At 46.7% G+C, this 25,833-nt stretch overlaps 9 protein-coding genes across 9 annotated transcripts; 4 read left to right on the forward strand and 5 right to left on the reverse strand.

The window, feature by feature from the left end:
* Positions 1-29: 29 nt before the first annotated feature.
* N7462_009153 (uncharacterized protein) lies at positions 30-3,129 on the forward strand (the record flags this gene model as incomplete). The annotated part of the gene is made up of 4 exons (XM_057080867.1): positions 30-585; positions 650-1,651; positions 1,706-1,798; positions 1,856-3,129. 4 exons carry the CDS (start codon positions 30-32, stop codon positions 3,127-3,129), a joined length of 2,925 nt encoding a protein of 974 aa, XP_056931195.1.
* A 589-nt stretch (positions 3,130-3,718) lies between these two features.
* Positions 3,719-4,820, forward strand: N7462_009154 (tRNA 2'-phosphotransferase; the record flags this gene model as incomplete). Its single annotated transcript, XM_057080868.1, has 2 exons — positions 3,719-3,877; positions 3,945-4,820. 2 exons carry the CDS (start codon positions 3,719-3,721, stop codon positions 4,818-4,820), a joined length of 1,035 nt encoding a protein of 344 aa, XP_056931196.1.
* Positions 4,821-5,540: 720 nt separating this feature from the next.
* On the forward strand, positions 5,541-6,644 carry N7462_009155 (intradiol ring-cleavage dioxygenase; the record flags this gene model as incomplete). The annotated part of the gene is made up of 4 exons (XM_057080869.1): positions 5,541-5,788; positions 5,866-6,230; positions 6,301-6,368; positions 6,447-6,644. 4 exons carry the CDS (start codon positions 5,541-5,543, stop codon positions 6,642-6,644), a joined length of 879 nt encoding a protein of 292 aa, XP_056931197.1.
* A 374-nt stretch (positions 6,645-7,018) lies between these two features.
* Positions 7,019-8,119, reverse strand: N7462_009156 (alpha/beta fold hydrolase; the record flags this gene model as incomplete). Its single annotated transcript, XM_057080870.1, has 3 exons — positions 7,019-7,386; positions 7,500-8,035; positions 8,085-8,119. The coding sequence occupies 3 exons, from the start codon at positions 8,117-8,119 to the stop codon at positions 7,019-7,021; spliced, it is 939 nt and encodes a 312-aa protein (XP_056931198.1).
* Positions 8,120-9,411: 1,292 nt separating this feature from the next.
* N7462_009157 (uncharacterized protein) lies at positions 9,412-10,720 on the reverse strand (the record flags this gene model as incomplete). Its single annotated transcript, XM_057080871.1, has 2 exons — positions 9,412-9,945; positions 10,706-10,720. The coding sequence occupies 2 exons, from the start codon at positions 10,718-10,720 to the stop codon at positions 9,412-9,414; spliced, it is 549 nt and encodes a 182-aa protein (XP_056931199.1).
* Positions 10,721-12,357: 1,637 nt separating this feature from the next.
* N7462_009158 (beta-glucosidase) lies at positions 12,358-14,966 on the forward strand (the record flags this gene model as incomplete). The annotated part of the gene is made up of 10 exons (XM_057080872.1): positions 12,358-12,413; positions 12,466-12,545; positions 12,761-12,825; positions 12,881-13,849; positions 13,897-14,014; positions 14,071-14,186; positions 14,245-14,366; positions 14,437-14,488; positions 14,542-14,631; positions 14,673-14,966. 10 exons carry the CDS (start codon positions 12,358-12,360, stop codon positions 14,964-14,966), a joined length of 1,962 nt encoding a protein of 653 aa, XP_056931200.1.
* A 2,162-nt stretch (positions 14,967-17,128) lies between these two features.
* On the reverse strand, positions 17,129-18,614 carry N7462_009159 (Serine/threonine-protein phosphatase PP-Z; the record flags this gene model as incomplete). The annotated part of the gene is made up of 4 exons (XM_057080873.1): positions 17,129-17,225; positions 17,314-17,348; positions 17,406-17,558; positions 17,631-18,614. 4 exons carry the CDS (start codon positions 18,612-18,614, stop codon positions 17,129-17,131), a joined length of 1,269 nt encoding a protein of 422 aa, XP_056931201.1.
* Positions 18,615-21,269: 2,655 nt separating this feature from the next.
* N7462_009160 (uncharacterized protein) lies at positions 21,270-21,929 on the reverse strand (the record flags this gene model as incomplete). The annotated part of the gene is made up of 1 exon (XM_057080874.1): positions 21,270-21,929. The coding sequence occupies one exon, from the start codon at positions 21,927-21,929 to the stop codon at positions 21,270-21,272; it is 660 nt and encodes a 219-aa protein (XP_056931202.1).
* A 1,318-nt stretch (positions 21,930-23,247) lies between these two features.
* N7462_009161 (cytochrome P450) lies at positions 23,248-25,233 on the reverse strand (the record flags this gene model as incomplete). Its single annotated transcript, XM_057080875.1, has 7 exons — positions 23,248-23,410; positions 23,480-23,533; positions 23,596-24,140; positions 24,208-24,282; positions 24,341-24,473; positions 24,544-24,786; positions 24,911-25,233. 7 exons carry the CDS (start codon positions 25,231-25,233, stop codon positions 23,248-23,250), a joined length of 1,536 nt encoding a protein of 511 aa, XP_056931203.1.
* Positions 25,234-25,833: the final 600 nt, after the last annotated feature.

Raw genomic sequence — 25,833 nt, forward strand, 5'->3', positions numbered from 1 at the left:
AAGCCTCCTGTACGAGGGGCTCAGCACCCATGGAGACCGCTATTCGCTGGTCGCCGAGTTCGACTGCCGCGGAACAGCGCTTCCTCTCTGTCGACGTCACCGGCAAGGCATTTCGTCTCTGCAGAGTTACAGGCTATAGTGCCTTGGGGAAAACCCTCCAACATGAAGTGGTATCTACCTTGACGGATGTTCCTCTCTTTCGCGCCTTCGACTGGTCCACATCCAACGAGAACCTGATTGCCGTCGGCCAGTCATCCGGCGAGGCCACGATCCTACGATTAGACGCCAATGCGAAGGACTCACTCTCCTTTCCCGTCCGAAATCAGCGGTACTGCAATGCTGTAGCCTTCAGTACACATGGTCTTGTGGCATCTGGTCTTGACCGCGTGCGTAACGACTTCTGCTTGAATATCTGGGATGTGAACCAGCGACTCAGTCCAGCGGGTGGTAGCAAAGGGTTCCCTGAACCGTTGAGAAAATTGGCCAGTTCTGAACCGATTACAAGTATCAAGTTCTTTCGAGATCAACCGGATACAGTGGTGACGGGTGTTAAGGGCCAATTTGTTAGGATTTATGACCTCAGAGGTTGGTTTTCGTAACCAAATATACCTCTCCCCTTAACATTGCTAACACTGCCTTTTCTTTGCAGAGGGTCCTGGTAATCCTTCATTGCAATTTCCTTCCCGTTGTGTACACAATTTGGCGATAAACTGGCTTGACGAAAATTATATAGCCTCCTGCGCGACCTCCAACGAGAGCACCATTTGCGTTTGGGATCGTCGTGTGGGATCAAGACTTGCTTCGCCATCGGTTGGCTCATCGACAAGCAGCCCTGATTCGAGTCAACCCTCATCCGCATTGCAATTCAGGAATGTCTTCAACTCAAAATCTTCGATATGGAGTTTGCGCTTCTCAAAAACAAACCGGGGGTATCTTGGGGCACTATCCAATACTGGCCACCTCAAGACTTTTGATATTGCTAAGGACCATTTATCTGAGGAGTATAGATCTTCCATTGACGAAACCCTGGGCCAGGGCTCGTTCAGAAACTACCCCGAACCGGTCTATACGAAATATGTTCGGGATGTATGCGCTCCTTTTGACCACCCGACTCGTGGCTGCGAGGAAAAGGAGAGAGTTGTCTGCTTTGATTTCCTGAATCTAAACATCTCACCCCAGCCCAGTGCCATCGCGCTAGATGGCAATGGAACGCCGCAAATTATCACGGCCCGTCCACCATGTGCGCCCGTGGACTTATCCTCACAGGGCGTCCTTGCTTGCGGTATCTCATCTAGTGCTACAGATATCCGAACCATTCATCCACTATCCGATCAGATATCGCCCGTTTCTGCGCTGATAGAGAACATCAGAGCTCGTGTGTTAACGAGCTCAAGGAGCAATGGAATCTCGTCGGATGAAAGGCCATCAGTATCTAGAGCTTTGTCCTCTGATCCTATTTCAAGCCGAGAATTCCGGAAGCGTGCAGTGACTTTGGGCACGCTTGGGAACATTCTCACTGCGAAAGAAGCATTAACAATCTCCACGCTGGGTCAGTCTCGATGTAAAGAGGGGTATCTGTTCGATGAAGCTAAGAACCGGCAAATTGTTTCTGAAGACTCCGCCCTCCAGGATTTCTGGAGCTGGGTGGAACGTAAGTCACACTGTGGGACAGTGATTAGGTACCTCTCAGTCTAACAATCTTTAGGGGCACGAGCAGACTCTTCGGGGACAAATATGGTGATCAATGGACTGGACATGAACTACTTGGGAGTCAGCAATGTCTGGAACAACGACTTGGGTTCGTTTCTGACGCTGCTCGTCGTTGCTAAACCATCATGACTAACAACAATCGCAGGCCATGGCTTTGAAAAGCGTCGCATTAGCTCGAAGGGCGACGATCCAAAGAGCGTTTCTGAGGCTGTTATTCAACTCGTGGAGCAGCTGAGTCTGCCTGAAGTCAAAGGTTGTGAAACCGAATACCCTGAACACCGCCGCTTCTGTCTGCGTCTATGTGGCGCACCACAGTCACATCGGGAACTCGAGGAATTGGTCAAGAACTTGTCTTCTGAGAACCAACACACAAAGGCTGCTGCTCTAGCTGTCTTCCAGGACGAGCCTAAGCTCGCATACCTTGGTCTTCGGAGCAATGAACCCACACCGGCCCATAAATTATTGGCTATGGCCATTGCTGGCGCTGCAAAGGGTGATAGTAGCTCAGACTGGGAGGAAACTTGCGCTGAGATTTCCAAGGAACTCACCGACCCCTATGCGCGAGCAATTCTTGCTCTTGTAAGCAAGGGCGACTGGCACGCTGTTATCAAGGAGACCACTCTACCCCTCAAATACCGGGTTGAGGTCGCGTTAAGATGGCTTCCAGATGGTGAATTGACCGAATATTTGAAAGATATCACGGCCGAGGTGATGCAACAAGGCGACATTGAGGGCATCGTACTTACTGGTTTAGGTCACCTGGCAATGGGTCTGTTCCAGTCCTACATTGAAAAATTCAACGACGTCCAAACCCCAGTACTGGCCATGAGCCATACTGTGCCTCGCCTCATTAGTAGTAAAACATTCACCGCCCAATTTGAGGCCTGGCGCGAAACATACCGGCGGCAAATGAACTCTTGGAAACTCCAACTTGAGCGTGCTCGGTTTGATGTCGGCTCTCGTCGGTTTGCTGTGACAGTGGATGGGCGCAAGCTCATACCTACACCTCCGCAGCAAGTGAGTCTAACCTGTAACTACTGTACTCGCCCGCTCACTCAACACGACGCCTCGTCTCAAATTTCCCCCTCCGCTACTGTCGAGACCGTTCACCCGACAGTCGGCAATCCACTCGGGCCCGCCACCATGTCCGGGACTGTATGTCCCCGCTGTGGCCGGCATATGCCCCGCTGCGGCGTCTGCACATTGTGGCTGGGATCGCCGGACCCGATGTCGCGCGCAAGCATTGCCGCCGATGCAGAGACCAATTCCCACTCGACTAGCGAAGTCGAGATTATGAAGCGATTTGTGGTGTTTTGCATCCACTGCAACCACGGGTTCCACGCTCATCATGCGCGAGATTGGTTCACGCGACACAAAGTGTGTCCTGTGGCCGAATGCAGCTGCATCTGCGACCGATGATGGAAATGGCTAGGGTTGGACAGAGGTCGGCGTTGCATAGGTAGTTATGGGGAGGCGCAATGTCTATAATGTGTATTTTCACTGTTATTCTATACCCATCGTTCTAACTGCGTGGCACTCAATCCAAGATACGAATTGGATCCATTGAAGACTTGTTTTATCGCGGGCGATGATGTCAAGCGTCCTAATCGCGAACTCCCGCCGCCGTACCACGTTTATTATTATCCCTTATCGTTTATCGTATATCATTTATCCCTTATCAGTTTCCGATAAACGTTTGAATCGAAAAATCCAAAAAAAAAGAAACGCGCGAATTTGTCGCTCCCCATTCGTCTTTGTCGTGATTTTCTCTCTCTAGATATTCCTCGTGCACTCACACCGTCCCTGTATCTGATTTTGTGAATCATCTTGGATGAGTCAATTGTCAGCTTTGACTGTCCATCTACTACTCAAATCGGACCCCGACCCGCACGTTGGCCCCGCCAGACATTTTTAAAGCTCCGCGAAATCTGACGATCCCCCACCCTACACGCTGTCGCGCAACTATTTCCCATTGCAACACTCTTTCGACCTTTGCAAAAATCCCGTGATGGGACAACAGGGCAGAGACAAGCGAAGTGGCCGGGGTGGTGGACACCAGCCCCGCGAGGTACAGGTCTCCAAGGCCCTCAGCTTGCTGCTGCGGCATGCAGCGGAGAAGGAAGGACTGAAGATGAACGCACAAGGTTACGCGAACGTGGCAGACGTGGTACACTATCTCTTGGCTCTATGAAACCTTCATCTTGGCCACTCTGCTGATCAGGCCTCCGTCGCAGCTCCAATGGCGCAAGCTCAAGTCCCTCAACGTCACTTTTGACGAAATCCGACACGCCGTCGACTCCTCCGACAAGAAACGTTTTGCCCTCCTCCACATTCCTTCTTCCCAGCCTACCGATTCGACTACAAGAGCCACTACAGTTCCTCTCACTGTTCCTGGATTAAAGGAACAAGGAGATGAGACAGTTGCCACCTGCAGCGGGCACCCCTCCGCCTTTGTGCTGGAGGTGCCTTCGACCGCGGACGACCAAACGAATGCGACCCAACAGGCGCTGTCTGTCACCGATGTCGAACCTTCCAACTTCCTGATCCGCGCGACCCAAGGCCACAGCATCAAGAGTGTGGAAGCCGCCTCATTTCTCGAGCCTTTGTCCCTCGCCGATGAGTCCAAGCTCCCCGATACCGTCGTTCATGGCACTTTTCACGGCAGCTGGGCGGATATCCTCCATTCGGGTGGATTACGGTGTATGGGTCGTAATCATGTACACTTCGCCACCGGGCCATCACTCGCGAGTGTGCTGGCGGCGCAGGGGATCGCACGCGAGCTCAACGCTGCGCCGGATGATACAAATCAGGTTATTTCGGGCATGCGACGTGACGCACAAGTGTTGATCTATCTGGATCTCAAGAAAGCGTTGGCGGCCGGGTGTCCGTTCTGGCGAAGTGAAAATGGGGTCATTCTGAGTGAGGGGGTACCGGTTGCGAGCGGTCAGAACGACGCCGATGGCAATCTGCATAAGGTGGTGCCGGTGGAATTCTTCGACGTAGTGGTTGAGCGTAAGGCTGGACTGGGCAAGCTCTGGGAGCGTGGGGAGATGCTGCAGGAATTACCGGCGCATCTGACGAAGAAGGGGACCCCGAAGCATCGGCGATGAATGCCCGAGGCGATGGATGTCCGAGACCCTTATAGCTATTTATCTCATCCTACAAAATAGGTGTAAGATGGTTTTTTGAACTCAATTGAGCCGTCTCTGCATGGACTAGTCGAGCGCTGTCCCCACATATATATCCGTATCTCTAGATATCTGTCATGCGCAATACACTATATGCATGCGAGCAACAGTTCAAGGCAACCTCTAGGAAGTGTCTATTGAATCCCGATCATCATTCATTACAATTGCGATGATTATCGGCTTCTGCTCATTCGCCCCTCGCCGTATACTTCCTTATCCGGCCCTGTCACGGTGCACTTCCGACTGCGGGGGAATCGGAAGCGGCCCCGCGGCCAAACCGATCCGACCAACTGACGACTTACCCGACAGGTCGGCACTTCCGATGCGCCCTTGCGCCAATCATGCCGCTTACGCCACCGTTTTGCGGGGTCTCCTCGAATAAGCAGCGACTCGTTAGTCAACTCCGGGGTCAGCTTGAATGACACGAGGGTAAAAAAAAGGCAGTGGGAGGATCCGCTGATTGCCGCTCGAGAAGTGAAACCACAAAGTCCCGTCGGATCTCGGGTGGTGTATATAAGTCACGCAGAGAGAAGCTTGGGCAGATCGCATACTCCCCCACTCTCCTCCTCTTTTCGACTACGTCTTTCTTGTCGTCTTAACCTCAGCTGATCATATCCGGCGACCAACTCAAGATCCAACACCATGGCTACCCACAGGTTTGATCCGAACTTCACCGACAATGTCATTAATGCGATGGGTCCCAAAACCTCGCCCCGGTTGCGACAGCTGATGACAGGTCTGATTCGCCATGTGCACGACTTTGCGCGCGAGAATGAACTCACCGTGGATGAGTGGATGGCCGGTGTGAAAATGCTCAATTGGGCCGGGCAGATGAGCGATGATAAGCGGAACGAGGGCCAGCTGGTGTGCGATGTAATCGGGTTGGAGTCGTAAGTCTTAGTCCCGCCTCCGCGACCCCGGCGATCCCCGCGTTGACACAGGCCACTGATGGTTTTTCGACTTAAAGCCTTGTCGACGAAATCACTTTCACTCTCGCCGACGAGGCAAAGGATGCGCCCACCGCCACGGCCATCCTGGGCCCGTTCTTCCGTGCCGATACCCCGTACCGCGAGAACGGCGCCGATATCGTCGTGACCAAGCCCAAGGACGGTGAGATGGCCTTCATGCATGGCCAGGTTGTCGACTTTACCACGAAGAAGCCGCTGGTCGGCGCGACGGTCGAGGTCTGGCAGGCATCGACCAATGGTCTGTATGAGCAGCAAGATCCGGATCAAGTTGAATTCAACCTGCGCGGCAAGTTCAAGACCGATGCCGACGGCCGGTACTACTTCTATTGCTTGCGACCGACTCCCTATCCGGTGCCTAATGATGGTAAGCTAAAAAGCCCTCTTTGGTGAAAATTCACAGTATCCGAAGCGCAAGGGCTAATTGTGTTGAACAGGCCCCGCGGGCAAGCTGCTTGATCTCATGGACCGTCACCCCTTCCGCCCGGCGCACATTCACATCATCGTAAGTTGCTTGACTTGGCACCATTCTTGACCGAATCTTTCCCCCCCTCCCAAAACTAATAGATACTCCCGTTTTCAGGCTACCTACGATGGCTATCGCCCTCTGACTACCCAGATCTTCGACCGTAAGGATCAGTATCTCACTAACGACTCCGTGTTTGCCGTCAAGGACTCGTTGGTTGTGGACTTTATTGAGCGCAAGAATGACCCTCAAGCTGGTCTTGAGTTGGAATATGACGTCAAGCTGGTGGCCTGCGACGCAACCAAGACCACGTAAGGGTTTCAAGCGGTTGTGAGAAGGAGTTTTGTTTTGCATATCGTTCCGGTTCGGGTTCTGGGTTTCTGAGGGATAATAGCGCATTTTTCTCCGTACATATTTCCATGACTTGAGGCATAATGGCACACAAAAAAAAAGAAAAGAAAATAAAAGAAAAGAAAAGAAAAGAAAATCCAAGCCCAAAAACAAGTAGCAAGTTAAAATCAGGAGATCCCATTATGATACTTCGTCTGGATTCTGTTCTATTATTTCTATTTCTGTTTCCACAGGTCTCGAGATTGGAAGCTATGAGGAGGAGTGGCGTATAGAAAACCTGTGAATACTAGCAGAGTTTTGCTCTAATATACGTGTATGATATCGTGACTCGAATTGTATTAAAGAGTAATCCCCTTCGCAAACTGCGCAATCAATTGGCCTACCTCGTCGGCGGCCTCGATACAGTGCCAGTGGCCCACGCCCTTCAACACCTCGAGTGATTTTTTCTCGCTTGAGACATGCTGGAAGATATGCTGACATCCCTCTATCGATGCGGACTTGTCCTCCTCGCCCGCAATCAACAAGAACGGGGCTCGCACCGCCGCATAGTCCGCCGGCTGCGCGCTCGCAATGGCGCGACAAAGTGCGGCATAGCCCTTAGGGTCTTGGCCAAGCAACAGCTCCCGGATGAACGCCCGCTGAAGTGGGGTGCTGCGCGAACCCACAGCCGCAGATGGGATCGTGTTGGCCATGGACTCCATTCCGACTGGAAAGCACCAAAAGAAGAGAAAAGAGATTAGCGTCACATGCAAACCGCTTCGCGCTCGAGTCATGTTTTGGAGGAGAAGACTTCGGGGCACGAAAGAGTCATAGTCATACCTTCCAACACGGTCGCCGCCCTCTTTCCCATCACCGAGACCAACATCTCCGACGGATGCGTCGGGCCAATCGCGACCACGCCCAGCACCCGGTTCGGATACCGGGCACCCAGCTCGGTCACCACCAGGCCGCCCATGGAGTGACCCACGACCACGGCCTGGGGTATATTTAAAGAGTCAAGGACGCCGATCACATCGTCCGCAATGCTGGGGATGGAGACCGCATCATTGGTATAGGGCGAGCGGGCGGCACCGTAGGTGTCAATAGTAATGCAGCGGTGTGTTTCGGTTAGGTGAGGAAGGACGGGGAAGTAATAGTTCTGAGAGGATCCCAGGCCGTGGATGAAGATGATGGGGAGGCCGGATGGAGTGGGCGGACCCGCGGGGTGGGAGTCGGCATAGTGCAGGGAGTGGGTGTGGGCTTGGACGAAGGGCATCGCGAATTGGGAAATTTCACCTGGAACCGAGAGGAAGAGGAACAAAAGGAAGAAGAGGAAGGGGAGGAAGAGGAGGAAGAGGAAGCCGTTCGTGCGGTGACTGTTGTACACAATGGATGCGAAGTATAGGGTTTTCGGGAGCGGTGCACATCGATCGAGAAAGGGCCCAGTTCGGTGTCGTCATTCCGGATAAGCTGTGAACAGACTCTGCCCTCCGAAAGCAACTGGAATACAGAGGACAGCACTCGTATTCAATATGAAATCCAGGACCGGCCCCAATCAGTGCTTCGAATTGGTCTTTCTTCCGTCGGACGACTCCGTCGGACTTAACCAATTCAGTTAAGCGTCCACCGAACGACACGCCCAGACGTCATCCGAAGCCCAGGCGGATGCGCCCTGCCGACCGTCGGACCGCAGCCGATCGCCCCGCCCAGGAATCCCGTCCAAAGGCCCCGGAAGATGGGCTGGACATCATTATATCGGAGGCGACTCGGAGAACAGAGGAGGTTCACGGTCAGTTAGATATGTCATGCCCTAGATATCTTGGCTGCGAATACCCTGATGTGACAACTTGAATCGCTTTTGTTAGATAGAGTTTATTGAAGGCTGTAGAAGGAGTGACAGTGGTGTTTCTATAGCCTTCCTCACACTCCAACTCTTGGTGCGACGAAGAGAACTCTGCAAGTACTATGGACTTCCTAGAACGACCACATAACTCCTGTAAATCACCATGATCGACCGCGGATGATCTGATACTTGGTATACTACCATTCTTCATCAGTGCTGTAACGTATATATCAAAAACATAGATTATTGTAGGTCACACGATGCGGAAGGAGGTGCCAAAGGTTGTATGGTGTCATTCCGCACGTCCCGCACCGAAATTGAGAAGTCAGGTGATCTATACAGCTGAATTGAAGGGATTTTTAATTGGAGTATATATTGATTCACCCATATGGCACCTGGGCGAAAAGTCGTCAGCTAGTGAACTAAACTTGACCCAGTTCGGTTCAGAGATGCTTCGTTGGCACCTGCAAGATTTACACCTGTTGCTATTGCCATCTTTATGGGGTCCAAAGAAGAGCGTTGAAGAATTTCGCCCATTACCCTTGCTCTACCATCAGCGCTAACGGCACCGGTACGAATGAATCGCTGAATCATAGTATCATCGCGGCCGGCCCGGATTGCACATTCAATAGCATTGTAATTCATCATCCAGTCATCAAAATTGGGATTAGCTCCAAACTCCATGAGCAAATCTACGATTGATTGTGCGGGATTGAAATCGGTGGATGTCGATTCAAGGACAACGAGGCAGGAAATAGATTGGACCAAAGGTCGGCGTCCAGCGCGATAGGTCAAGTTTGGATTTACTCCATGCTGAAGGCATTCCCAAACAACATTGGGATCTTGAAACCCAATGGCTGCTACTAAAAGCTCTATACCTCCGTCTGACCCCTGCCGAAAGATCTTAGGTCAGGAAAAAACAACGGGCTCAGGCCGCATGCCGCGTCCAAAATCGTACAACCCTCTTAGAGGACCTGGGGGCATTAGACTATCGTCCAGCGTCCGAGATCGAACAAATGAGGCGGCAAATGAATAAAATCTCCGGGTTACTAAGGAAAGGTTATACAATGATCTATCATCCACGAGATCAGTGATCTCCATGAACAAATCTGCTGGGATATTACCAAGGCCAAGGGGTCCTGTGGAGTTCTGGCCGCCAGCAGTTGGAGGGCCAGAAACAGGGTTTACAAAACTAGCTACAGACCCCGTCACAGAGCGAGGGAAAGAGGAAGCAGAGAAATAAGATGAGGGGGATGCAGGTAAAGAAGGAGGCAAATAAACAAGACGAGGGGACTCAGGCAGGCCATTCTGACCAGCAGATTGCGAGACTGGGAGGGCGGGCATAAAGCTAGGAGGTTGTGGAACAGCAGAAGGCTGCACAACAATCGGGGATTGTGGAAGTGTAAGGCCCTGAAGTGGAGATTGTGGAGGAGGAGCAGGAGGCTGGAGAGCAATTTCAGAGCCTAGTTCCATGTTCTCATTCTCATCCCGATCGGAGTTGGATCGTTGGTACGGAGAATGCTGCAGCGACTACCGAAGCAGAAGGTTAATACTTCGGCCTATTGACGCATTTTAAAGAATCGCTGGGATAGATGTCCCAATCTACATGAATGTAAACGAGTGAGAGGGTGGTTGATAATTAGTGTGTTTGGGGGGTTTGGGAGAGGGGTTGAAACGAGGTAGGCTCAGAAGAGGACCAATTGCCTGGAAAAGAACGCCACTTTCTCCTGGGTGTTGGCGGCCCTGATCCATATATCTCGGATAGAAAGTACAGAGGTACCAGAACCCACAGGTTTCTTTTCTAGAGTAATAGTCCGTTTTTATAACAGAGCAGAATTTTATTCCATAACAATGCTGAAATATGGAAACAAGCAATGAAAACAAGGATTTTTGTTTCCCTTTGGATGGCATCATATTTGAGCGAAAGGTAGTGAGGGTGCCGATAAAGAGAACAGTCAATCAAGAGGAAAATTTTCAAAGTGTAAAGGATTATGTGAAACAGCAAATTTGAATTGACTCTAGAGATTTTTATGATTTGATAAGTTTTCTCAAAGCATCTAGAATACATTTGAATCCCCTCATAATCGATTTTCTCACATGTAATGATGAGTGCCGAAAGAACTCTTCATGAATTTTTCCGCAGAGTAAACACGTCGGTCCGTGATATCTAATTTGCGTATAAGCCTTAATAGTGGTAACTTACCGACTCTAAGTTCATGGTGAACCTTCGGTCGGATTCTACTGGCGCCGTGTATGAGTTCTCTTATTATAATACGTATATTCCGAATTTCTGCGTTGAAATCAAAGGTTCCAAAAATGACTCTATTGCTTGATACAGCTTTCCTTCTTTTTGTTTCGTTTTGATTTCTCCTAAAAAACTAAAATGACCACCAATCAAGTATCCCTGCTAGCGCTTAATAATTCTGCAGCTAATTCCAAGAAAGCCCGTCCGATACCCTACTACCACAGGATCTAGTTGGACATTGATCAAGGAACCCCGCTCAATTTTCCCTCACAGCTTCCCGACTTTCTGCTAGAGTGCGTAGATCAATGCCTTACCGAGAAGAGCTGTCTATCGTACAACCCAACAATTCACAAGCCCTTTCATGAAGGTAATATCCTAATACTACGGTTACCTCACTGAAGCGGGGCTAGTCCGTTATGCATCGTCGTCGGATGATTCCTAACTCTCCTTTAGCAGGATCAGCTCTGCACTTATGATTTTAGTATTGATAAAAGGATTTACGTTTTCTTTCAAGTTCTCTTGAACTTAGCTATCTCTAAATTGGCATTCATCAATTATGAAAGTGCAGTACCGATCAGTTGCCTTGCTGGTGCCTCTACTGGTGCAGCAATCCTTTGGCAGTGGTAATCATTTTGAAACTGAATGCCCTGATGATTCATGGTCGATTGGGATCAAAGATCGTGATATAAGTACAGAAAAGGCTTTCTTTGTGAATGGCATTATTTCAAACCTGACGATTCCGGAACTTGGTATGTTTCCCTTCTCTGGAGCCGAAACTAAAAAGGAAATTGGTTGACAGTTCCTGGTGAAGTACTTCAATTGCATTTGATGTTCGCAGATAACATTATTGGGCCCAACTCTGACAATTCCTTATACGGTAGACTACAAAACTCTATGCATTCAAGGGTCGATAAATCAATGTGTTCTAACAAATTCGCTACAGATAATGCGATAAAATCTGCACCTGGAGCACCTATAGGTATCATTCACGACTGGTATCCGACCAATAAGTCCCAATATAATGACATGCAGCGATTGAATGCGAAAAAGTCCAGAATCAATATTCCCTTCATGCAGACAGGCGAATGCCTTCATGGAGTGGGGTCTTTCAAGCAATCTATTTTCCCTCAAAGTATAGGAATGGCAGCCTCATTCGATACCGGTCTGATTCATAGGATCGGCCGGGCTATTGCGACGGAGGCTCGATCAATTGGTATTCATGCATGCTTTGCACCTGTTCTTGATCTTGCAAAGGATCCCCGATGGGGTCGGGTACAGGGTGAGTTTATTTTGATACGACTTCCATATTCCCAAAATCAGACCTTGCTTATCAAAATACTTAGAGAATTGGGGAGAGGACATGGTGCTCACAGCTCATATGGGAGTTTCATTTTCTTCTGGTTTGTCTAAGAACAACTCCTGGTCATCACCTGACGCGGTTGTTCCAGTGATGAAGGTCTGAATTAAAATTCCATTGAAACTAGCTGAGTGTCTGAGCTGACAGTCCAATTCTGCCCGCAAATTAGCATTTTGCAGCTCATGGAAGCCCCCAGGGAGGACACAATGCTGCGCCATTTATGGGATACGGAACACGCCAGGTATTTCAAGAGATGTTAGTTCCATTTAAAGCGGCAGTTCAGCTTGGGGGTGTCAAGGGTGTTATGATGTACGTGTTCACAATTCTTTGTCAAATACCGTAGATTCTAAAAATTCTTCAGGGCATACAGTGAATTCGACGATGTCCCTTGCTCGCTTAATCCAGTCTTATATGATGCTCTGAACGATTGGGGCTTCGATGGTTGGTTTGCCACAATATTCACGCAATAGTAAACCGAAACTCACCAAGTTCTAGGATATATAACAGCTGATGATTCAGGTGAGGGAAAAGGCGTAGGATCCATGTATCCTGCTTTATTTGAAAGAAGATATTCTCGATTTATTAAGTACATCATACAGGATTATCCGAGCTATTGTATACCCATCTCGTCACAAGCTCTGTGGCTGATACTATAGCTCAGTGGCATAATGCAGGTGGAATGGTTCAATTCTACGATTTCTCACTTGATCAATATGTTCGGGTAAGGACTCGTTTCCTTTCCAGAAAATCAAAGAATCTAACGTGAATAAATACAGGCTACCTTGGAACTAGTATCCAACGGTACTCTTAGTCGCGAGACACTGGAAAAATTAGCCAGTCGTATACTCGGCGTCAAATACGATCTGGGCCTCTTCAAGAACCCTTTCATTCCAGAAAGCATTGATTCGAAAGAAATAACTGCAAGCCATGTACCACTTACTCTGGAATCTGCTCAGAAAAGTATTGTTTTGCTCGAGAATCGAAATAATACCCTGCCTCTTAACCTTGGCGAGCAGAACATTCAAAAGATTGCCTTGATTGGTCCATTCGGAGATACATTTAACTTTGGTGACTATTCTGGGCAATGGGGAGGGTATCCGGTCAAGAATGCTAGCACTATAAGGCAGGGAATATCTCAGTATCTTGCATCCCACTTCCCCAGCACCAAGCTCGTCACTGCATGGGGTGCCAACTCTTGGGAATTCAATGGACAATATAATGTGCCACCCTATCTGCTCTCTACCAACGGAACTAATGGCGGTCTGCTTGCAACTTACTATGCGGATACCAATTTTTCGGACCCGAGATATCAGAAAGTGGAAACTCCAAGTTTGGACTGGGGACTTTACCCACCAGAAAGGCTGCCATCAAACAATTTTAGCGTTTCTTGGGAAGGGAAGATATCTGTGCCTGTTGACATAGTCACTGATGGTTGGTTAGGTGTCGCAGTCTATGCAAATACCTCTGCCAGGCTGTATATTGACAGACAACTTCTTCTTGAGGTGAAACCCACCACAGGCGGAAATATTCTATCGGACATTCCGGGTACTGCTTATACAACAGAGAACGCAACAACTGCGCCGCCTGGTTCTGTACCATTCTTGTTTCAACCAGCAGCTGTTCATGATATTAGGTTGGAATACCAAGCATGGAACTATGTTCAGAAAGTGGAGAATGTCAACTCCCTTAATGCCCAGGTTTTGTTGTTTTGGAATCTAGTTGATCGCACAAATTCTGTCCGAAAGGTATTTCAAGGCTGACTGGAAATGGACTTAAACTACATTACTGACAGTCGAAGGCCGTAAAAGTAGCAGAAGATGCAGATGTGGTGATTCTCGCTGTTGGTGCAAACTGGAATAGTGATGGGGAGTCTGGAGATCGGGCCACATTGGAATTGTCTCCCAATCAGAGTAAGTTATATAGCGCCCACGATTAATCAAGAAGGCACGCTCAATATAAAATCAAGCAATTCTGGCCGATGCTATCTTTGCACTTGACAAACCCGTCATCCTCGTTTTACAAGGCGGACGCCCGTTTGCAATCCCAGAGTATTACAAGAAATCCGCCGCCGTTTTGAATACAGTTAGTATCTTCAAAACTATCAAGTCCAATTCCATATTGTGATTCTGATTACTCGCAGTTTTTCCCTGGTCAGTCTGGTGGGCAGGCAATTTCTGATATTTTGTTCGGAGTCGCCAACCCAGGTGGACGGGTTCCTATTAGCGTTCCATTTAACGTGGGTACATTGCCGGCCTTTTACAAGTATGTTTGCCGGTGTTTCGTTTCACTCTCAAGAATTAAACATTGCAGATATTCAAGCTGATATCTGCAGTTACAAACCGTCGTTCCCCAGAGACTATACGGATATACCCTATAAATCACTTGTAAGTTGGCAATTACCCGAATTTCCTCAATTATGATCTAAGTTTCTTTTCAGTACCCTTTCGGATATGGATTGTCCTTCGCGAACTTTTCAATCGCCAATTTCCAGGCTTCGGCAAATACGTCAGTAAATGCCGATAGTCATGTGAGTTTAACGCAAAGTCAATTATTACGTTCACTCTACAGATCACGAATTTGGGTCCTTTTGATGGCAGCTATGTCCCACAGGTCTACCTACTCGGCCGCGTATCTTCCATTACCCGACCAGAAAGGCAACTTGTGGCTTTCAGTCGGGTATACCTTGCAGTCGGAGAAACACGTACTGTTCATATGGAGTTGGATGTATCCCGATATCTCGTAATCCTAGACCGTGCTTACAAGTGGACTGTGGAATTGGGGGAATACAATTTTGCACTATTAGAAAATGGGGGTAGCACGGCAGACTCTTCTATGAATGTTACCATGACCTGTACCGGGTGATCAGTTTGAGCTTTAGACTATCATCGAAACTGAAAAATCAAATTCAATAAAAATATTTTATACCAATACAGGCGAAAAGAAAAACCTTTTGGACCAAGTCGTAAAGTTCAAACAGATCATATACGAAGATCGGGTAATTGGTTCCTTTTTCGGGTTTCTTATCGCACAAAATATTTCTTCCTACCCGAAGCAAGGCTTTTCTTCATTTCAACCAGTCAATACTCACGTGTCAGTCATATTATTAGCCTGAAATAATAAAGCATTTGTGATCGTCCCCCCGCATCTTTGGTGTAACGCTAGCTATCTATTTCATGCTACCTTATCTTCACCTAAAGATTGCCCAACAGGAAAACCTTTTTCTAGATTCTAAAGAAGCTCATATTCCAAATATTAGCTTGAGATCTAGCGAACTAGACTTTCTGGAGGTACTATTCCGTGTAGATACCACAGAAAAGATAGCCAGTATGAAGGATATATTGAAGGGGGTGGGCTCGCGATCGGGCTTGGAAATGTGGAGATCTTATCATGAAAAATCGTGAAGCATATTACACAACATTGTGATAGCTCGGCTTCAATTGGTTCCAACCCTTCTGAAAATCCTACAGCCACCTTTTCTTGGGAATCGTCCTTCAATCACGCATCATCATCCGACGGCCTACTAATTTTCTTTCACAATTCTTATGATTGAAAAATATAAGAAAATAAAAGCATGAGTCTTTGTTATCGTGATAAGTAGCATGGTTGAAGGAGCTCGGTTTGGGCTAACAGATAAGCAGCTTCAGAAACAGCAGCGTGGAGAGGTGGCGGTTTAGATAAGCGCATGTCATATGAAGAGACCTAAACTATGGAGGAGCAGACCCTCAAATACGGATTCAAAAGGAAGTGAAGGCCATAAAAGAGTTACGATGGAAAACCTAACCGCAATAGAGTGATAACGCTGCCGGGTGCACCAGGTTCGTATTGGAAGTTGAAGTTGAACCTCGAGGTGAAATTTTGCCAGTAAAGGCCGAGCTGACTCAGTGACTACTCGCCCTTCTGTTTATTTTTATAGATAAAATCGGGTCAACTCGGAATACCTGCGTTTCAACACGCCAATTTCGGCCTCTTCGGCTATTGAAATGCTCTTAGCACTGATTCTCCAGGATAAAAATTTAACTCAGTCTGTTAAACCCCGGATTTCTAGTCTATACAGTATTTCCTCACTTCGGCGGCTGGCTCTAGAGGAAGGGAAATTGACAGAAGTATACACTCTATGTGGGAAAATCCCATTTCTGAGCTGTCATTATTGATTGAGCCATAAGGATTGTGGACCCGAATCCGAAAATATCAACGGCTTCAGGTTATCCAGTTGAATTTCTATCCTACCATTCATTCTCTAGTTCCGCATTCACCCCCACGAAGTATTGTAGAACCGTGTCTCTATCAATGATCCTTTTGGATACTACTAGAATTAACGTCGCTTCACTTATGGAGGCTGGATTTCCCCATTTTCTTGTCTCTCAATTTTGTAGGCTAATAGGTAGTGTTTTTATGTCAAGTGAATCGAAATTACAGGAAGCTGTCTATATTGCTTTTTCAAAGTTTAGGAACAATGCATGTTGTGGTATGATGCACTCGGAAACCCGCCGAGGACTGTCACAAGGAACTGGGTACGCGAGTGAGCTACCTCCCCTTCTTTACTTTCTGTTATTTCTTTTTGTTTACGTTGATTTTCGGAGCATCCTAGCTCCAACCCCTGTCAGTTGGCCTCCCAATTCGTATGCGAATTTCGCTGTGAATCAAAGGTCCAAATTCAGGCATGGCACTTAATAAAAAGGGGAGTCTCTAACAGAAATAAGATTATTGATTGGTTGATATTGGATAATTATAAATTACTTATTATGAAATAATACTAGTTCAGATAAAGAGATTTATTATATATTTAGCCTATTCCAGTCACGATATATCTAATTTCGAAGGAGTAGAGTACCCAGATAGATATAGTAGCTTTAACTATCCTAATATGTACTATATTATTATGAGGAAATCTGGTCGGTTTGCAAGAAAATTGACTCATTAATGGATCCGTCAAGGACTACTTCCATTCAACCATAATACTTTAGGACGGAATTATATGATGATATGCTCAAAGAATCGTGTATTTCTTCAAACACCAAGCATTGCTATACTGATAATGGTTTGTGGGCGTGCGCGATTAGTGGAGAACCGCCTGATATCGAAATCAGGACGACGATTTCCATATTCATATGGATGGTACCACTATAAAACCAGCCCTCACAGTTAGCTCTTAAACCATTCAAGATATTCAAGATCAACCATAAGCTTTGCTTTCCAAAACGCTACATACCAGTCCAACATCAATTCCAAGATACCTGGCGAAGCCTTTCATGATATTAGCAAAGAGGGGAGTCGAGATATATGCAACTGAAATTTGAGTACCCACAGAGCCTTCTCCATCTTCATTGAATCTTTCGCTCTTCTAATTTGCCTGTTCAGACTCTTGCGGTCGAATGGTTGTAATAGATCAAAACTGCACAAGAGGTCCTCAGAAACCGACATGCTTGCCCCGCAGTTGTTAAATTCACCGCAGTACTTTAGACGAAAAACGTCAGTTCATACTAAAAATGCTTTTTATTTAGAGAAGGAATGTATTGTACTACTTACGTTCGGAGCAGAAAATATCGTGACTAGGGACTTGTTGCCAAAGAATTCATAGCCACCTTCTACCACCATATGTGAACGGCACACCAATTCCAGATTATGGTGTTCCAGAAAATTGACAATTGGTGTTCTCCCAAAACTCCAACTGACACCTCTATCGTCGTTAGGTCCCCAATCCTTGATGTTTGCCGGATCGCTCCATAGAATATCATTCAAAAGACCGTACTCGGGCACTTCCACTGGCCGGGAGATTATGCGAATATCATCCAAATTTGTCAGATTGGGTGAAAGACCACCATGCACACAGAATATCTTTTCCGCAACAATTGCCGCAATTGGAAGGCAGTTAAAGACATCGGTAAATGTTTTCCAGATCTTGATGTTACACCTTCGCTTACATTCATCGTAAAAACCGTAGATACGCGTAATGTTAGCACATTCGTGGTTTCCTCGGAGAATAAAAAAGTTCTCCGGATATTTGAGCTTGTAACATAAAAGGAGAAGCATCGTTTCTAAGCTCTGTTTCCCACGATCAACATAGTCTCCAAGAAATAGATAATTGGTGGCGGGGGGATATCCGCATTGATCAAATAATCGAATTAAATCTGAGAATTGCCCATGCAGATCCCCAACAATCTGGATTGGGGCATTAAGCTCCAAGAGAACAGACTGGGAAAGTAGACTGTTACGTGCATTCGAGCATATGGCGATAATCTCGGTGTTGGTTAGGCATATGCTTTTTGTGGGTTTTGAATGACCAACTTCTAGCAATTTTGCAATCATCGGATCCGGGTCCACGGATCTCTGCAAATTCTGGCGATCTCGAGAAGAATCATCCCAGATGATGGAATCCAAGCCTAGTAAATTGCTCCTTCGCAGAATAGAGACTGATGCATTCTTCGACGGGTTGGCTGGGGGCTGTGGCTTCTCCATTGACAAATCATGGGGAGTTTCGATAGCTTTATTGACGTGCTGTGCTTGAGTCATTTTTTCGACCGGCGAGCTCAATCGAGTTGACGTCTGAGGGATAGTATGCTTGCTCGATCGCCGTAAATGGAGGCTGGTTTTTTTCAGGCGGCTAAGGAAAGAAGACCTTATCGAGGGGTTGCCCTCGATAGGACGCTCGTGCAAAGTTGCCATTTGCCCGGTATGCGTACCAGTTACTATTTGTGCTCAATATTGGAACCTAATGATCAGTTTTTTTAAAAGAACAGGTTTGAAAAGACTCGGTGGTGTCGGTTGAGCTTTTGTCAGCATGAGATTCCTGATACTAAGGGCATGCTGGTTCAGATTTCCGCTGCGTTCTAGCGGAATTTATCATGCTGCCTATTCCTCCGATGTCATCACACCCCGGTGGCGGGGTATGAGAGCCTACCTTTCTTGGCATCCCTTGGCGAGTCGGTCGCTCTCGAATGGACATCTTTATTCCCTCCTTTCACGTGATAGTGACATAAGGGTATCAGCCACCAAGAGAGCACGGATCACTGCGATTACAGTTTAGCAATCAAAATGAATTCACACATTATCTACCGTCAAGACCATTTTATGGTCACCCAGAGAGGTTTTACGCTAAATTTTATCTCCAGGGCGCTGAGAGCCGGGAGATGTACTTGCATAATTGATTTGCCCTTGGTATGAGCTTCCGTAGGTTGCAATGTGAAATTAATAGATATCCTTGTCCCTAACAAAATCACAATCAATCAGCATGATAGTTATATGTCACAAAATTTCTAACCTTATTCCTATTTTGATTTTCTCAATTAGACTGCGAAACAAGTTTTAAGCCTCTCGGTTTTTACAAGTGGAGTCAGCGTTGGTTACAAGCCCGCGTTCTGCTGGAAAGCACTTGAAGCCCATCCTCTTTTCATTTGGGAAGGTAAAGACTTAGTTCTGAACATAATTTACCGAAATTGAGCGAATGAGAGGCGAGGGAAAAGAATCATAGTCTTGGAAATTGGCAAGCATATAATACGTACTTTTCTATTTTTATTGCGGGACACTGAAGCCCCAATCTAATGACATGGCAAATATTTCTTCCTACAGTATTTCTGATACGAAAATGAAAATTTCAGCGAGGAGTGGAAAGTAGTCAAACTCTGTTCAACACAACATCCGAATAAGTTCTGGGCTGAGAAAGAGCTGGATGCGACTTTTGTTGTGGATGAGAAGAAGTTTCCATATAGGCAACCTTCTTGAGTTATTCCATTCTATGTGGAATATGAAACGACTTGTTGGTTAAATGAGATTATGAATTTGTTTCAAGTTATTAACATTCATTGGTGTGAAAATCCGAGGCTACTTTGAACCGGACGAGTCCGTTGATGGTTTCTCAGAATATGCAACAGATTTAACGTAGGAAACATATGATTGGTATACTGCTGGTCTACTATTTTCTTGTATATAATTCTGCGCATCCGACCTCATTAGCCTCTTCCATCCCTATTTTAGTTTATTTCGCCCAGGGACGCTTTAACGTACCCTCGGGTGGGAGGCTTGTTCTGGCTCTGTTCAACCGATCACCTCATCTCTACTGCCTTTCACCTAATCTCGCTCCAGCCTCGACTTTTCTAGCTTTCTTCAAAGGGTAATAGATCTTAATAGAGAATACCGTCAATGCTTTCCATTGACCCAACTTCCGCCTGCAGATGTCAATGCGATCTTGTTTCTCAGTCAGTTCACCGCTGAAACATGTTTCTAATGGTTTCTTTCAATCACAAGACTTTGAAAGATAATAATAGTCCCGTATATATGAGTATTGGATCTTCATTGTAAAATTATCTATTTTTGTAGAGAGGATTCGTCAAATACAGAGGTTTGATGAGCAATACAGGAGTACAGATGATCATCAAACCCTGGGTTGAAGTCTCGAGGAGTTCTAACCAAAGAGGTGATTGGTGATTACAAAATATGCAAGAACAACTACATACCAAATAAATTGCTCATCGTGCCTTACACTTCCAGTGAAATTAAGTTACGATTTATAAATCTGGATAGGGCTGCGTATTATCCGCGTTGCTATATCTTCCGCCCGTCGCAAATATATGAAGAGATTCCTATATAGACAATTTGGAAAACAGTTCAACAATATTACGCAAGAGAATAGAAAGATAAATTTAATCAATAAATATAGTCATAATTCTAATTGTCATTCTCTCTATCACTTTAGTGATAAAAATATCATGTATCCGTTGGGTGCCTTATTTTAGCACGTGGTTACTGTCCGCAGCAACTCTTACAATTTTCATTGGAAATAAATTGGTATTATCATATGAACAAATGCTCTTTTCAATCCGACGTTTAATTTTAATATCGGACTTTCAAGTATAAATTTTGCGATTTCGGTCACGATTCAAAGTTCTGAATTTTCCTATACCACCTCAATGGAGAGTTCAAGGGGCCATTTTGGATTGATATCGATCACGTCGTGATTCCAGCCAATGCACTACCCCCGTTACATTGATTATGACATGCGTAAATTCATTGGATATCAAAAATTTCGATATTTAAAAACTCGTCAGAGCCACGCAATAATCCAGTTCGTAATGAAGCTCTCGTTAATTATAGCTCGTCTGACGGATATTACCCCATCTTGTGTACCCGTACCCTATGTATCTTTGACACCTCTTGATCACTTTCTGACTCTTAACTATTATAACCCTCTAGCTCTCCCTTCTTTTCCGTCACTGGTATAGCGGTTGGAAGCTCAAACACAGGTCTGCCGGGAAGTTCAGAGGTCTGTGACTGTTGATTGTCTGTGCCGGTACGTTTGGAGTTTCTTCGACGCCAGAAAAACCAGACAAGTCCGAGCACAATAAGCGCAGCAGCTCCAACGCCCACGCCGATGCCGGCATCGACTGCAGCCGAATTCGAGGAAGGGGTTTGATCGGAAGAGGATGCTGTTGTTGCTACGGCTGCTCCGTCTGATGATGAAGATGACGACGACGACGATGATGATGTTGACGTAGAAGTTGAGTGGGTGGTAGGGCTAGTTTCTCCAGTGCCCGTTAATAGACTGGTGACGGAAGCTGTTTTGGATGCCGAGATCGCACTGGTCTTGTCTCGGACGTAGAAAAAAGGACTCCAGGAAATCCATCCGTAATCCTCGATTCCATAGGTGCCACGGAATGCTGCGCCATCGAATAGTCCGATCTGATATTCAGGATTGCTAGTGTTGAGGTTTGAAGGTATTGCCCAGCTGTATAGTTCAAGGCTGCAGTTGGCTGTGCTGTTGGTGATTATTTGGTAGAGACTGCTAGTCTCGGAGAAGGTCGCGTCCACTTCAAAACTGTTAATTGCTGTCATCTAGGACTTGGATGGTGGTTACACGAACCAACAATCTGGTCTACTAATGATCCCCCTCTCCGACCCAGAGTGATATTTAAAGGCGTGTCTCCATTATTGATCGTCCCCCATTGCAAGTTCAGGGTCTCACCCGGGTAGAACTCGTTGTTTGCAGTGTCCGTGAAACCATAGAATGTGCCAGATACACAGTCCGTATATCCACCAGTTGACGTTTCATCACTTGACATAGTGCTCAAGATACCCAGCTGCCCAAGTTTGGGGCATGAAGCTGCAGATAAGGGGCAGGAAAAAGGTGGAATATATACCAAGGTTGGACCCCAAAAACAATCCAGGTTGGTGGTAATTTTATTGCTCCTCATCTTGGATACTGTACCAAAAATTACGACTTGACGTCTAAGCAGTGAACTGATTCAAGTAATTATACAATATACTAGTCATATATCGCGTTAGGTCGGTTTTTATCTGGGCATTTTAGTGTCAGCAGCTCATTAGCATGACCCACTCGTGTACAGGGGCATTGCTAAAGATTTTGGCCCCCCCTTAGATCACGTAATACAATTCAGCAGGTCAAAATTTTGAAACACATTGAACTTATCCATTTAAATAACTATACCCTTAGTTAACTAGTTACCTAGGTAGTTAGTTAATCAGACGTACTAAGCAAACGGGGATACTCCAAGCGCGACCAGGCTCAGTGAATAGTTCTCTTTGATTACGGAATGTTCAACGACGGACTCGGGCGCCCAGGGCCGTGCTCAATTCTACTGAGTACTCCAAACGTAGTGGTCAGAAAGCAAAGTGAGCACTAGAGCGGAAGGGGAACGCCAAGTGTTGATGAACATTATTCTGTGCCGTACGTATTAGGGTCCAAAAGTTGTTTCGACTCCACTTTCATCATCACACTAATTTTGCTTCCCACAACCACTAAAAAGTATGTAATTTAGAATTTGGAATTACGATAGCAATCAAAAGCAAAATGGTGGCCTAAACCCTGGCCAGAGCCAGGCAATTGGATAAGCTGTCAAAAATAGACTTCGGCAGAATGTATTTGGGTCTCCGTGGTATTTGCTGGCATTTCCTTCTCGACGAATTACTTGATAGAATGACTGACAACGCGACCCGCATGATCCACTACACTCATCTAATAGAAAAACACCATCTGAGGAGAAGATAGAGAAACACGTCGAAGCCAAATTGGAAAATAGAAGAACATTGACGCACCTACTTATCTGGATCAGAACAGATTAAAAGGTAGCACAGGAGAGGCTCAATTAAAATGTTTGATCCAGCAAACTGAGGAAAAAATCTGCGGGACTGATCAAGATCGGAGATATCTTGGCTTCAGGTAAACCTTCCAGGACCCGTGCTCGAATTGCATCGTGATATACTGCCTGTAGTCGATATTCTGGCCCGGCACCTCGTCGAAATCAAATCGTGAAAGGATATTGGCAGTCAACATTCGGATCTCCGCCATGGCGAAGCTGAGAAGCGTTTTTACACATTACTTCATGTTCAAGTCCCTTCGACAACCTGAAGAGTCCGAGACTTACTTCTTGCCAATGCAGGAGTGCTTGCCAGCAGAAAAGGGATAGTAAGCGTGCGTACTTAAATGAAAAAGACTTTAGCACATGCTTGCTTTTTGGTGGTGAAGGATAATTCAACGTACTCCGGTGCTGGTACATCATGGGGCCGAGGCTCTAGCCACCTCTCGGGCCAGAAGCGCAAAGGTTCAGGCCAATGTTGGGGATTTCGGTGAAGCTGCCGATAGGAAGCGGAAACAATGGTGTGCGCCGGAAGGTAATATCCCAGCAGCTCAACAGGACTGTTGCCAATCCGGCGACCCATCTCCGAAGCGATCGGATGTAATCGGAGGACTTCCTTGATGCATGCCTCCAGGTACTCGTACTCGGGGCCCATTCGGACTGTTTTGCTGGAGATAATCGGGTCGTTGGGGTTGCGCACGGGCAGGGTCGTCATCAGTTTCTCTTTCACCGCGGGGTTCCTCAAGACTTCCAGGAAAAAGCAAGCAATCGTCCCCGAGGTGGTCTCTGATCCAGCCAGAAGGATCTCGGCCATCTGATCGATCACCTCTCGGATGCCCATTTTCACTCCGCTGTCAGGCCTTTCACCGTTATCGAGGAGGTGCTGCAGAAGGTCGGGGCGGACATTAGTTGGATAGGCCCTTCGCCGGTCAGCGACAGCGGAGATGGCCTGATTTTGGTTATAAGTTGCACATTTGATATGATTTATGTCTGCAGAAGATCTCACGAGAACCTACAGCAATCATCTCTCGTGGCCAATCGAATTCGACGTTGAAGGCTAGGCTCCTGAGCAGGCGTTTAATATAAACAAACTAAATTCTGTGTTTAGCCGTGTGTTCCGCTTCCCAACGAGATTCGGAAACACTATACTTGATATCTTCGAGTCATTCCTCTGAAGATTGCCATTGGGATTCTTTTCCAGACACCTTCGTCAAACTCAAGTTCCAAGTTCTTGTTCTTGTTGGTCTGTCCGAAACCATTGCCAAAGGAACATTCACCCATGCTAATGGTTGATAATGTTAACCCCGACACCGTTCTTGTACATCTTAGTGTCTAGCGGTAGATCTACTCACATATCAAGTGCCAGGTTATGGAGGTCTTCCATGAGATCTGTGGTCATCGGTATCTTCCTCTCCGAAGAAGGAAAGCATGTCAAAAGATCCACATATCGGCTGATAAGGTCACTGACACATTTGGAAAATAGGAACTCCAGTTTGTCAACATATGCGATGGTAAAGGCCGGCGACAAAAACTTCTTGAGCCGCTTGTGAGGGTCGGGTCGACTATGTGAACCAAAGCTTTCCATATCAGCGGATCTGAATTCAGATAGCCCCATAGGGACCAGGAAGTTGTATCTCTAGTAGTGTAGTAAAGTAATGGGGTGCTTAAATCTCCCCAAACAGGCCAGGGCTGGTCCGATCCCTGGAAATCTCGGCATACATTGTGACCTTGGGCAGATCCACAGTCATCAAGATCACCTTCAAAGCTTCCTTATCGGAGATCCAGATCTGTCGCGGTCCAAGGCGGAAGATAGAACCGTACTTCAAGTGTGCCTCTTCCACGTTTTTCCAGATGGTTCCTCTCGCAAATGCATACTTCAAATGTAATGTGGTCAGAGGCGCATACCATGGCCCTGGAATTTTGGAAAGAGGGGACTTGATAGCGCGGATAATGGCTAGGACGCATTTTAAGCATATTAGAGCGAGAATGAGAAAGGGTGACCAGTGCATGTACAACGAAATGTTCTCTGAAAGCGTCCCCATGGCAAGCAGATGGCAATCAGAGTATGTATGAGAAAGGCTTTGTTTGTCGAGAAGCTGGTCAACCGAAAAACATTTGGACAGCCTTCAAGACCTAGCGTGATCGAGGGGCTTATATAGCTTCTTGACCTAATCTGGAGATGTATCGTTTCTTTCGATTTCAAGTCGGCATACTCTCCCTACTCATCAATTCTAAGACCCGTTACGTCTGCGTAATCGGCGCTTCCTTGAAAGATTTTAGAAGATGAAGGATCATCCTGAGCCAGACTCCTCTCTGCACAGATTGAGTCCGATGATAATGTGGCTTGACAAGGACGAGAGATTTACCAATCAGCGATGAACTGCGCCAATCTCATGACAAGAAGCAAAAAAGCTGTGATCCATCGATCACCATGGTGTGCACCGTGATTGTGCTATGTTGCGTGGACCATCGATGCAGAGTCACATACCGTGACCAGAAGGGTACGAAGTTGGCTGCAGGTGATCGGAAGGGGCAATGTGGAGTTGCTGTTGTTGCCATGTCTCAGTATCAAATTGCTCAGAATACTCTCATATAATGGAGTCTTGGTACACAAGCATGATTGCGATGTCGCAAGTTGGACC

Source organism: Penicillium macrosclerotiorum (assembly GCF_028827735.1).
Source record: "Penicillium macrosclerotiorum strain IBT 26536 chromosome Unknown utg000008l_segment0_segment0, whole genome shotgun sequence".
NCBI lineage: Eukaryota > Fungi > Ascomycota > Eurotiomycetes > Eurotiales > Aspergillaceae > Penicillium > Penicillium macrosclerotiorum.